At 37.4% G+C, this 13,577-nt stretch overlaps 1 protein-coding gene across 1 annotated transcript in view; it reads right to left on the reverse strand.

Annotated features, from left to right (window-relative positions):
- Positions 1 to 815: 815 nt before the first annotated feature.
- The window catches only part of ATAD2B (ATPase family AAA domain containing 2B), a gene marked incomplete at its 5' end in the record, with an annotated part of 148,102 nt that continues 135,340 nt past the window's right edge, over positions 816 to 13,577 (reverse strand). Inside the window, 5 exons of the mRNA XM_082672915.1 lie at positions 816 to 1,890; positions 4,649 to 4,777; positions 5,087 to 5,214; positions 7,762 to 8,445; positions 12,144 to 12,281. Of these exons, the coding sequence (XP_082529041.1) occupies positions 1,849 to 1,890; positions 4,649 to 4,777; positions 5,087 to 5,214; positions 7,762 to 8,445; positions 12,144 to 12,281 (1,121 nt within the window). The 3' untranslated portion in view covers positions 816 to 1,848. The remainder of the gene's footprint in view (positions 1,891 to 4,648; positions 4,778 to 5,086; positions 5,215 to 7,761; positions 8,446 to 12,143; positions 12,282 to 13,577) is intronic.

Consider the following 13,577-nt stretch of genomic DNA (forward strand, 5'->3'; position numbering starts at 1 on the left):
GTTCATCGTTAATCGCACTTGCCCACCTTAAAATACAGTGTGCCTACATGGGTAGTATCTTGAATTATATATGACTAACTGAATATTTTGAAAACTTCCTAGGTATAAAGAAAACAAGTGGCATTATTTAAAAATTAAACTAGAATTAGAAGGCATAAAATGTTAATGTAAATGCAAAGAAGCACTTCAGATTACTGCAGTAGCCTTGGCCAAAGTGTGCTTTCTGCGCTGGCATCCAGCACCCTACAAAGCCAGAGACGAGGAGACAAGTACCTTAGCTTCAGCATGTAAACGGTGGCAAAGTGAATACAGAACTCTGTAGACACTGTTGGTAACTAAAATACAAAAAGCTGAGGTAGCTCATTATCTCTGCAGTAGTCCAAGACCGTTTGCTCTAATTGAAACCCAAACTACATGTGTTGCATATATTGTAAAGACACACCTGCAGCTAACAGCTATAATGAATGAAGATATCAAGAAAACTTGTCAAAATTTTCTACTTTTTTGTTTAAAAATCATCTGATAAAAAATGTCACTGCACTCCCTTTGTCTCTTTGCAACTGCCTAGACTGTGTCTCTGAATTTGTAGAAAGTTTTTGTAAAACTAGTAACCCATAAGTAATTTTAGATAAGTACAAGTCACAGAAATCGCTTAACAAGATCCAAAACAGGTTCCAATCAAAACGAATAGTTGTGAAGGTAAGCTTATGATAAGGGATTTAAACATTAATACTGTTATTCAAGGACCATACCAGAGCTCACTTGCAACTATGCATATAGAAAATGAATTTTATGGAGCTTCTGACAAATTCCTCTCTTTTCTGTCCATTTGGCAAGTCCGGGCTTTAAACCAAAACTGTAACAATTTATTATACATGAAAATCGTTCTTCTCGGGGAACTCAAACATGAATAACTATTAAACTGCCATTGACAGAAGAAAATAGAGTGTCACTCTATTTTCTGACCATCATTGTCATCCATACCAAAAAGGGTGTGTGTTTTTTGATGGACTGTGAATTTTTTGTTGTTGTTGTTTTATTATGTTTCTTAAACAGAAACGGACCATACAGGAAAACTTACCATTTTAGTATATTATGTGGCTTAACCACTGTCTTGATCGAGTTTTGAAAACAAGATAGGCATTTTATACCACAACACTGGTTGCCTCTTAATGATACAGAGTATCAAAACTTATTTTCAGGGTTGTGACCGAAGAAAACATTCTAATCCATTTGCTACAAGTAAGCCCATCCTTGTGTTTAGCCTTATCTTTCTCGAATAAAAAGGCACATTAAAGGCAGTTCTAAAGAGCCTAATCTAATTTTATCCAGTTTCTTCAGTTTCCCACCAGAATATACCATAGCCAACTTTAAAACAGGCTTCAGTCCGTTACCCAGAAGAAAAAATAAAAACAAATATGATAAAAGGGGGTGGGGGGGGGAAAGGTTGCCCACTGTTTAAACAATTCAACACACTTAGAACTGCCCCATCCAGTTTCCTCGTGTTTGCTGGTCTGCTCCCTAAGAGAGGTCTCCAAAAGAGAGTGCACAAAAAGAGAAGCAGAAGTGAGAGCAGTTTCTGTAGCACCAAAATCTCCAATCTGTGGGGTTGTATTTTTTATTTGTGGAAAATACAACATGTTTCTGAAGTTCTGTTTGGTTCTTGTAGGCTGGTTGGTTTCAGGTACCTGAGACAATAGCACCAAATTCAACAGAGAGAAAGAATGAGTGAGAGAGCACTTTACACCAAGGCTCTGCACATAATTGGTGCAATTTGAAATTGAATGGCTCAGAAGACTGCTCTGGCAGGAGCAGATGGGAGAGGATAAACCACTCTTCTTGAAAGGTTCATAGGAATGTCTCAAACATATGAACTGTTCTTTCCATCTCCTATAAGGGGGGAAAAAAGTACACATTATCTATTAAAGGAAAGACAAAAGCATTACAGAAAAATTCACTTCAAATTAACTTTCTAGATAAAGAATTTTAGATACAAAGTTAAGCTTTAAATATATTCCTGATTACAGTACCATAGCTACTGTGTAAGCCTATCTGCCCTAGACACGTCCAGATGCCTCCTACTTTACATTTAGGCTAATGAGGATGATGCTAGCAACAATGAGTACTTATTGTGCCAGATACTGTACTAAGAAATTTACATGTATAAGTAATCTGCCAGCTAAAAACAGCAGTCAGGATTTGAATACAGGTAGCCTCACTCCAGAGCCTGCACCCTTCCTGACTCATTATATTCGACTGACTCCCAAAGCACAATGAATGTATTCAGTATAATAAAACTTGTACCCAAAGTAGAACGTACCCTGCTCCCAGTGCTACTCACTTCAATCAGAGCTGAAATTAAAAAAAAAAAAAAAAAAAAAGCCAGAAAGAGTCGATGCCATCAACGCCAGGAATGCCACTCACTGGTGATTCTGCTATAGATTCCTCCTCTCCTAAATGAGACCCCTAGATTACAGGGTTCCAAGACCCATACTGCAAGGTGTTTCAACTGCTGAAGAGTATTCAATCCATTCACACTAATCAAATGTCAAGCACGTGAACAAAGAAGTTCTAGAATTTTTAAAAAGTAAAGAACTCTACCCCACACATTACATTCAGATGGGCAAATGTCAAAAACATCTAAGACATTTGGTTTTCCCTTCCATCTTTAAACACCTCCAAAGAAATTATATCCTACCTCTCTACAGAACTAACAGGCCATACTAACAGATTATCATCTGATCAAAAAGTTCTTATAAATGACCAATCAAAATTACTTCTGCTAAATGTTTCATCATGTTACTGAGTAGGAGAAAAGTTCTGTTATAAAATACAATATCCAGTACTATCCCAATTTTTAAATATATATTCACACTTTTATACACATAATGTACATCTAGACATTTTTAAAGGATGGAAGATATTCTAAAAGATTAATGCTGATTAGTTTCCTCTAGATGGTGGGATATGGGTGATGTTTTTATTTCTGTTATTTCTATATATTGTATATGGTCAGAATAGATTCATAAAAATGTGACTCATAAAAATGTGATTACAAAGTAACTTTTAAATGCTCTCTTGCATTGATTCAAGTCCAATACAGGCATACCCTGGAGATGTTACGTTCCAGACGAAAGCAAATAAAGTAAATCATACGAATTATTTAGTTTCCCGGTGCATATAAAAGTTATGTTTACACTATACTGTGTAATGGCATTATGTCTAAAGAATAATGTACACACCTTAATTTTTTAAATGCTTTAAAAATTTTCTTAAAAAAATGCTAACCATCGTCTGGGCCTTCAGCGAGTCATAATCTTTTTGCAATAACATCAAAGATCACTAATCACAGGGACTTCCCTGGTGGCACAGTGGTTAAGAATCCACCTGCCAATGCAGGGGACATGGGTTCAAGCCCTGGTCCGGGAAGATCCCACATGCCGCAGAGCAACTAAGCCCATGCGCCACAACTATTGAGTCTGCGCTCTAGAGCCCGCGGGCCACAACTACTGAAGCCCGCGCGCCTAGAGCCCATGCCCTGCAACAAGAGAAGCCACCGCAATGAGAAGCCCGCACACCGCAACGAAGAGTAGCCCCCGCTCACCGCAACTACAGAAAGCCCGCGTGCAGCAACAAAGAACCAACACAGCCATAAATAAGTAAATAAATAAATAAATTTTTTTTTAAAAAAGATCACTAATCACAGATCACCATAACAAGTACAATAATGAAAATGCTTGAAATATTGCAAGAATTACCAAAATGTTATTAACACAGAAGCACAAAGTGAGCAAATTATGCTGGAAAATGGCGATGTTGCCACAAACCTTCAATTTGCAAAGAACGCAATATCTGCACAGTGCAATAAAGCAAGGTATGCTTATATTCTTTATTACACATGCAAAATAATCACATCCTCTATACATAAATCTTTAACATACTAGAAATACTTCTTGAGAGCAGAGACTTTTGTCTTATTCATTTTATTTGCTCAGATGACCGCAAAAATAAGTGTGACTTAATCATGTAAATTATATGAATAGAGATATAAGCTTGTATTTATAAAAAACTTTCTTATGGCCCAGAGTTGTCCAGAAAGCGAACGGTTCACCTCTAAAGTGTCTAAGCACAAGGACAACAACTCCTTCATGTGGTTATTTCACAGGACTAGATTTGATTAAATGAGATGACTTTTAAGTTCTCTTCCAATCATAATAGGGTGGCCAGTAAGTCTCATGGCCCACGCCAACTCCTTTTAACCAGTAGTGGCCACCTCGGGAGCAGTGGTAACATGGACTGTGAGGCCATGCTCACATTCAATAGGCCAAAGTGATATATGCTTAATCGGTCAAGTCAGTGATAAGTAAGGGAGGGGAGAACTGTGAATGCTAATCTGTGTATTTGCCAACCATGAATCTCTGTGTTTTGATAAACAAAGAATCCCAGATTACTTCTGTTCTGAGACAAAATGGTACCAAGAGTATATTTTTGTAACTCTTAATGATTCTTCTAATCTTAAATCTTCAAACCACTCTTCAGTTACTTGGTGAAAGATTTAGACTAAAATAACTTTTTTTTCCCCTCTTTTCTTTGGGACAAGTAAAAGCACATATTTGTTTATTCCACAGATGAAGTAATAAGCACTCACCTCTACAAGCTGTGATTTGTCATAATCTTTACGGTGACGGTAGATGCACTGACTAAGAAGAGAATATAATCTCTCAAGTTGATCAACTGCCAGATTGTTGCTTTTATCTACCAACAAATCAAGCAATTTCTAAGAAAAATTAAAAGAAAAAAGAATAAAATGAAATTTGATTTCATTGTTCAAACTGAAACGGTTCCACTCAAATGCTAGGCAACAGACACCACATGCTATGGTGTAATAGTGACACCTGAGTTTAGAAGATTCCAGGGCTTAATTTATTACCAAGAACATTCTCATATTTCTAAACCCCTCAAAACACACACAACTCTTTTTCATTAGAAGCCCTGAAGTACCTATATTCCTAGGTTAAAGCAAAAGATTATCAAATCTAGCTTTATTTCCATTCATTTAAAACTGCCTGGGAAGAGCTAAGCTTACCTTCAATCTCTCATGATCAACTATAAGAGGTGGCACAGGCTCAGATGGCTCTTCTGGAACCAGTTCCAGGTTTGTTGTTTTTGCCTGCTCTAAAATTAACTTACGATATTTCTTTACTTTAGAAGCACCTACAATTGGGGGGAAAAAAAAAAAGCACTGCAGCAAATAAAAGTTAAGAAAAATCAGACAAACAATTATACATTCTTTTACCCACCACAAATCCTTTTGGAATAAGCGTGTAATTCTTTAAATAATAAATGATTTTTTTGAGGGGTGTAAGACTAAGCAACCCAGATTAAAGAGAACTAGACCACAACTATGAAAGCCAAGTCATACCAGAATATCATCTTAACAAACATATCCCCTAAAAGGAAGATACGAGTAATCTTCAGCTCTAAGCAGTAACTTATAAACTGTCTTCATTCTCTGTATGATAACCATTTTAAAATTCGGAGCTCTCAGAACTAGAAGAAAGGAAGCACCCTAGAAAAGCAGATACTAACACAAAGTGAGGCCAACCTGCCTCATATTTGCCTCCCAATGCAAAACATTTGCTGCAACATTGCCTGAAACGTCTTACTTTTCTCTGTTATACTGCCTGTGTTACACAAAATTTTCTCTTAAAAATATAAACCCATTAAAAATGCAAAAGGTCTAGTGTCCTGTCCTCCTACCTTAGAGTGAATTAGTATAATCTAATTACTTTCCTCCCAACATCTTGCTGAGACCAGCCACACTGAAAAAACAGAAACTGTGAGGTCGCTGAGTGTAGCTTGACAGCGTCAGGCACCCTGATGGGTAGGGAGGGCAGGTAAACCATCAAGCCTTACGCTCCCTAAGCAGGAGCACTCTTAGAGGAGGCCAAGGCGGGAGGAACACAAGGACAAACTTGGACTGTTTCAGAACTTTATACAGGACCTGGCCCATGCTCAGGGCCACTAAGGAGACCCTTCCTCCTCCCTCCTGCATTAGTTCTCTTAGTCGCAAGTCTTTAAACAATTCCTTTTCCTCAATGCCTGCTATATAGATAAATAATAAATGAACCAAAATGTTGCCTTCAAAAACATATCCCCAGAGAAATTTTATATTTCAGAAAGCCTTTAGAGTGAAAGCCTTTATTTACAATTCAATTAATATATGCTAGGAGTTTTGTTAAGACCATACGGATCCTCATTATTACATCCATGGACTTCTAGAGGCCCAAAAACCTGAATTAGGAACCACTACACGAGGTTACATTGCCTGACAGTTACAAATGAAAGCTTCAGGTAAAGCGTTTACACAACAAATATCTTTAAAGCTTTTTAGATCACCAGTTGAACATAATATTCATTTAAACCTTTTCTGCAAGCTTACTAAAATCTCATAGTGAGCTAGCATTAAAAAGAACTTCTCCTCCCCATCCATTCTGCCTCATAACAGGAATCTCTCCCTTTTTCCCACTCTGTCCCATTCATTACTTAATTCTAGCTTCAACACATTTTTTTAAGTTGTCTATATGATAGCCCAGGATAAATAATGCTCTTAAAATTGCTTTCTATTATTAAATATTGGAGAAAAAGAAAAATTCTCAACAGGCAGCATTCAAGAACCATACCTCTCTCTTTATCCATTAAAAGAATTCTAAGACTTTGAATACCATCCTACTCTCATTCTACTGGAGGGCTCAAAAAACTGGCATTAAAAAACCTTTCTCACATAGCCCAAATCCCAGGCTAACACTATATACTCCACACAATTTAGAGAGCATGATACAATTTCAAGATAACCTGGTATAAGAAGAGTGCTTATTCGGGAAGGAAATTCAGTACACTGAGCAGAGTAGATCTCTAAATCACCCCATCTCACTATGGGCTAAAGAATAACGATAAACAACAAAGTGGGGCCAGAAACCCTCAACGCCCCCTTTCTGCTGCTTCTTAGAAGAATCATATATCCAAAGCAAGTCAGGAGTGGGCAGAGTGCTCTGACTCTGCGAGAATAAAGTAACTTTGACAGTGAGGATTCTGCTGCTTTCTTCCGCCACTGCTCGTATAGATAGAGGCTCCTAGACTAAACATCCCTCAGATTCAACTAACAGTGACTGCCTGGCATGAATATACCTTAGTACATTACCAGGAGAGGCGATTAATATACATGACTTATATAATCCCTGCAGTGGCACCACTCTGAAGTTTAATTTAGAAGATAAAAGACACAGGGTTGGAGAATATAAGCAACTAGCTCAGAGTCACATGATTATAATGAACACGAGTGGTAATTTAATGTGGGTTTATATAACTTTACTATACCATACTGCTACAGTATCCAAGTCTTCTCACCCACCCCCACCCCACCCCAATAATCCTTCTGTTAGAAATCCATCTTCCTAACACTTGTGGATCTACTCAGCTTTTAGTCATAAATCCATTAGGACAGGGATGATAATCAGGTGGGAAGCAGAAGAGGAAGCAGCCAGGTAAGCAATGCATTCTGGACCACAAACCCTCTGAAACATTCACCAAAATTTATTATGTATGTGTACACTTTTCTAGGCAAAGGGGTGAAAAGTGCAACAGATTCTCAAAGGGGTATAATTATTTATCAACTATTGCTACTGGGGACCAGATAAAATATGCACTTAATTAACTCTGGAGTTAAAACCTTCAGGAAAAATTTTAAAACATTAGCTCTACCTTCTTTATCCAGTTCTGCATCTTTAACCTCCACATCAGGGCCAGGTTCGAGCTTCTCATTATTGCTACATTCCACTGCCTCTAGTTTCTCAGCATCATCTCCGTGATTTTCATTTGAAGCTTCTGGTTTTTCTTTTGACTGGTCCTCCAGAAGATTCTTTTGTTCAGAACTACATTTGTCTCCACTACCACAGAAAGAAACTACTTCAGCTTTGCCATTCTGACACTCCAGAAGTGGTATTCCTTCAAAACTGTCAGTGGAGGCCTCACCGTTTAGACAGCTTCCTTTAAGGAAAGACTCTTTCCTAGATGTCTGTTCTGGATTTAGAGAACTGCTGCTGTTGACCAGTAGAGACTCATTTGAACTTTCCTCTTCAGTAGATGCAAAGTTCTCTTTTGTGCCCGCTCCGTTGTTAAGCCTCCGCCCCTGGTCCATGTCCATGATGTCACATGATGATTCATCATTGGTCATAGATAAGTCTCCAGTCTCTTCTCCATTTTCTTCATGGCAGTCAGTGCTTACCTCAAACTCTCCATTTTCTAGCAATTTCCTGTCCTCCATATGATTCTCATAGTCAGCAAATTTGGTGTCCTCTTCATCTTTTTTTAAATTATTGACTTTCCTTTTCTTAATAATTCCTTTACCCCACTGTGATCGCCGCCTTGATTTTCTCCGAACTCGAACTATTTTACAAAGAAGGGAAAAAGATATGTAGAACCTGGAATGCAATGCTTGTTTTACAAATGTTTATTAAATAAGACCCAAACGAAAGTAAACCCATACTAGCGTAACACACAGACAAAAACTACTTAGCTCTTGACATCCATGCTGACTAATCCTCACAAACTACAAGTAAAATGGATATGAAGTCAGGGATGAACTCTGAAGAATGAAAGGAATTTACATTTATTTCCTGTATGAGTTTACTCCGCACTCACTTTTTACCACTGCCCTGGATTCTACTTTATAGCTGTTCCTAATTCCTAACATGCAGGGGCCAAGCGTACTATACACACATTTAGGGAATGACCACATTACCAAGCTGCCTGGAAGGTTTGGGGCTACATCCCTGGACTTCCACCAGGAAGATGAGTGCTTTGTCAGCAAGATCACCCAAGAGCTTCTAAACCATGAAAGGAAATTAAAGTATGATCCAGTATATGAAGAGAGAATAGTTACAGGTATTCCGACAAAGCAATCTCTACTGCCTCTCCTTCCAGAAGAAACATAAGCCCTATGAAGGTTATATAGACAATGTGGTTAGCCAGCTGTTAGCCATCTACCACAAATGGTTCACCTATCAGGATCAATTTCTTGCAAAGTTGTTATTTGAAAATATGTAGAAAAATTAAGCCCTCTGCTATCAAGGCAGCAACAACATTAACAAACAATGAAAATAAATATTTGGTCAGTTATGTGAAACGGGAGACCTACAAAAGTTGTAGGGACTATACTCCTAGATGTTAGAAACTATCATGAGCTTTTATGAGTAGATAGCTGGTACTTCCAGGTAATGATGGACCCAGGAATCTTTAATTTCCCATGTATGTATCAAAGGTAGCTGGTTATACAAGTCGATCCTATTGTCCCTTAAATAAAAAGTTAACTTTTATTTTGCAATGTGGGATATTTTCGCAAAGAAATTTAAATACAAAGTTATTAAAGCAAACTAGTTAAGCTAGAGACCTATCACTTCTGGTGTCAAACACCAAATTCTAAATATTAGTTTGTTGAAAGCCATCAGAGTAAAAATAATTCATATTTTTCCAAGGCTATAAATGTAATGTCAAATCTGGCTTAATTTTAAAAGAGATAATATGTATTTTTAATATGTCAATGTTGAAAGCTTCCTGGGCAAAGACATTTTAAAAAGAAAATACAAATATGAGACCACTAAGTGTAGATTGTTTAATCCACAGTTTAAAAACTGCTTTTGAAAGACAAATAGAGGGGAATGTGGTCTTAAGACAACCCTCACTTCTTTACTCTAGCACTTAATATGAACTTGTGATCTATCAACAGTATATAGTGTGTTTACATACTTTTCCCATCCTTTCATCTTTAATCCTTACTGAGTCTCTGTAAAGACACCAAGGTATTCACAAGTGTTGACAAATTTTGTCATAACTATCACTCTTCTTTCTCATCTAAGAATAAATCTACTAAAGGTTTCTAAAATCATCTGCAAAATTCAAGTTATTTAGTCACTTGGCTCAAAATTTACTTTGCCTTCAAAACTGTACTATCATTACCATCTCTCCATTCCTTTATCCCCTATTAATTTCTATTTTTACAATTTACAGTTATAGGGTAATTGGAGATGAAATTTCTATATTAGTCTACTTTTAAAAGCACAGGCTATAAGTGATAGGCATTCATAAGCATTCCATTACTTATATGAAAAACTAATCCAGTCCACATTAAAAGTGTAAGAAAAGTATTCAGCTTGCTCTTTCTCTAAAATGTAGAACTGTTAGGTTTTACTACCTGACAAGTCACTCCTGACATTGTGTCCTTGCTTATTCTCCAATAACCAAAGGTACAAGAGGTTCCCTTTTTCTTTCCTCACTAAGTCATGGAGCACTAGAGCAAGAGGCTGGACCCTGCTTGATTAGGAGCCAGCGCAACTCCTTAAAATGTACTCATACCCTAAGCAAAGGTTAGGAGCCCTTCTGAAGTAAGTTTATTTCTAATGCTTTCATCCCAGCTAAGAAAAAGAAAATGTTCTTATTTGGGGAGAGGTCAAGCTAGAGATATTTTCCCCGTCCTTTTATAATCACTTCTAATGCTTAGTATGATTTTGGTAAAATAAGAGGAATTGGTTATATACGTGCCACAAGAATAGGGATTTTTGTTTTAGTCACTGCTCTATCCCCACAGCACCTGGCATGTGGTAGTATATATTTACAGAACTAATCTTTAATATACCCACTTCCTTTTTCAAGGGTGCTTTGTGTGAAAAGCCCATTTAGAGGCACAATCTTTAAAATCAAGTTTTATAACATCTCTGAGTTTGTTTCCAAAACTAAGACCTTAGAAAAGCAACTCTTCCAAAGGGAGATTTAGACATATGATTTAAGTAACTTAATGTAAAACAGACAAATGATGAGTCACATATGCCATCTACTGGTAAGAGAAAACAGGACTCACATTTGTAGATTACAATATTTTAATACTTAAAGGAAATTAAAACTGCTTGAAGCCAATATTCAATGTGTTTTAGTTAGTAAATATTTTTACCAGTTGCAGAGAATGTAGGAATTTCAAGGTTTAACTTAGAGTGCTGTGTCACAGAATCCAGGTCACGATCCAAGGTACAACTAGGATAAATAGCTTAATCAGTTTTATGGAACTAAATGCACCATTAAGTCCTTCAAATGTTCTCACACATGAATGCCACTTATCACAAAGAGAACAAGATTAAAAAAACTGAGTCTGGTTCATTCATTCAAATTCAATGCCACTGGTTAAAGAACTTATTATGGCCATCTTTACTGACAGTTGGAGCAGAATTACCACCTTTATATCAGAAGAACAGCGTATATCTTCCAAAGATGGCTATCTTTAGTGAAACATAAAGATTACATTAGGATTATACCCCAATAAACATGTTAAAAAAAAGATTACATTAGGAAGATGCTGTGTTTATTAACATTTGTCTTTTAGAAATTTTACAGATCACCATGAATGAGGAAAAGTGAGGAGAACCCAGAACACTGAATTTTCCCCTAAATACATCTGACTTAAACAAAGCCAGTTAAAGAAGGCTACACAGATTTTTCTCAGAAAAATCAACTTCCTGCTGTCAATTCAGTCACTCTCCTAAGCTGGAATTTCCATTTCCCACCATAACAAGAACATTCTGCATAACATACAGCAAGGGGTTGGGGGCGGGGTGGATAAAAAAATCTATTGGTGGGCTTCCCTGGTGGCGCAGTGGTTGAGAGTCCGCCTGCCGATGCAGGGCACACGGGTTCGTGCCCCAGTCTGGGAAGATCCCACATGCCGCGGAGCGGCTGGGCCCGTGAGCCATGGCCGCTGCGCCTGCGCGTCCGGAGCCTGTGCTCCACAACGGGAGAGGCCACAACAGTTAGAGGCCCGCGTACCGCAAAAAAAAAAAAAAAAAAAGAATCTACTGGCTCCACATCTCTATCTAAAAACCAAAGTTTAAAACTGAAGATATTCAAATCTAGTTCAATTACAACAGCAAGCATTGAATGGAGATAGGAGAAAAGCAAATAAGGTTAAAGAAATGTATTCTGATTCAGCATTTTACCCCACAAGCTCTTAGCAGCCCTTTGGTATATGTGCCCAATTCCTAACACATCTGCCTCATTTGCAGTTGTTCCCACTACTGGATAACATGATCTCAAATACTCACATGCACATTTATTTGCAGAGCTGTGCCAGATATCCATTGGATTTCTTTGTTTGTGCCGAAATGCCTCTTCAACTCTAGTTTCCATCTTTCGAGCTCCAGTACCATGAGGATTTATTTGTTCTGCTGTTACCGATAAGCCTGCAAGCAGAAGATAAGCGATACCTATTTAAATATTTCCAGCTACATAAACCAACAAGGTTAAAAAAAAGTCTGAAATACAAAACTGAATTTTAAAGTCATTAATTATACTTGGACAGTCTGTAATTCGGATGAAATAGTATCTATTGATTTAAGATGGGAAAGAAACTAGATATAAAATCATAAAAATAAAATGGCAGGCCATGCTTATTTACACTTAATCCCCAAAGGGCCCTGTGTTTATTCATTTTACTTTGCAGAGGGATACATTTCACATTTTTATGACTGTGAGACAGTAAGATTATATATAGTCTAAAAGTCATGATTTCTGCCATCTTAGAAAGTATAAGCATATATTTGGCCACTGAACCCCATTCATATGAACTGTTTCCATCTGACATTAGCTGGCTGTCACACCACACTGCGTAAGTTTGGTTTTCGTGCACTGATCTTCATAAAAATAACCATTCCATCTCAATTCTCTTTACTAGATTTCTTTCTTCTATGCCATCCTTAAATGTTGCCTTCCTTAAACGTTTCTAAGGGCTGTCTCTGGAATCCCTTTTCTTCTCACTTTAATCTACACCTTCCACCACAAATATTCATGCCTTCAGCTCCTACTGGCATTATATAATTAGTCCCAAATTACATCTTTAGTCCAAAACTCTCTTGAGCTTCTGATTCATATCAGTTGCCTACTTGATATCACCAACTGGATATCCTAGAGATAGGTCAAATTAAAGATAACTGGTTTCTCTTTCCCCACCAAAAAAAACCTGTCCTTATATATTCCCTCTCTCTACTGGTGGTATTAGCATCTACTTAAGTCATTAAACCAGTAACATGGCAGCCAATTTTGCCTCTTCCTTTCCTTCACAATGCCCTCCACCCCTGCAGCTGCATCTCTCTCATGTTAATCCTATCTTCATTCCCACTTCACTAATTAAAACTCTGGACTACTCCAACAGCCCTCCCCCCACCAAAAGCTTTATTGAGGTACAATTTACACAACATAAAAATCACTCATTTTAAGCGTACGATTCAGTGATTTTTAGTGAATTTACAGAGCTGTGCAATCACCACAGCAATCCAATTTAGGTAACGGTTCCAGGCAACCACTAGTCCACTTTTTGTCTCTATAGACTTGCCTTTTGTGAGCATTTCATATAAATAGAATCATGCAATATGTGCTCTTTTGTGACTGCCTTCTTTCACTTAGCATAACATTTATAAAGTTCATCCATGCTGTACCATGTATCAGTACCTTATTCCTTTTTATAGCTGAGCAGTATGTCA

This window comes from Grampus griseus (genome assembly GCF_964374135.1).
Source record: "Grampus griseus genome assembly, chromosome: 15".
NCBI lineage: Eukaryota > Metazoa > Chordata > Mammalia > Artiodactyla > Delphinidae > Grampus > Grampus griseus.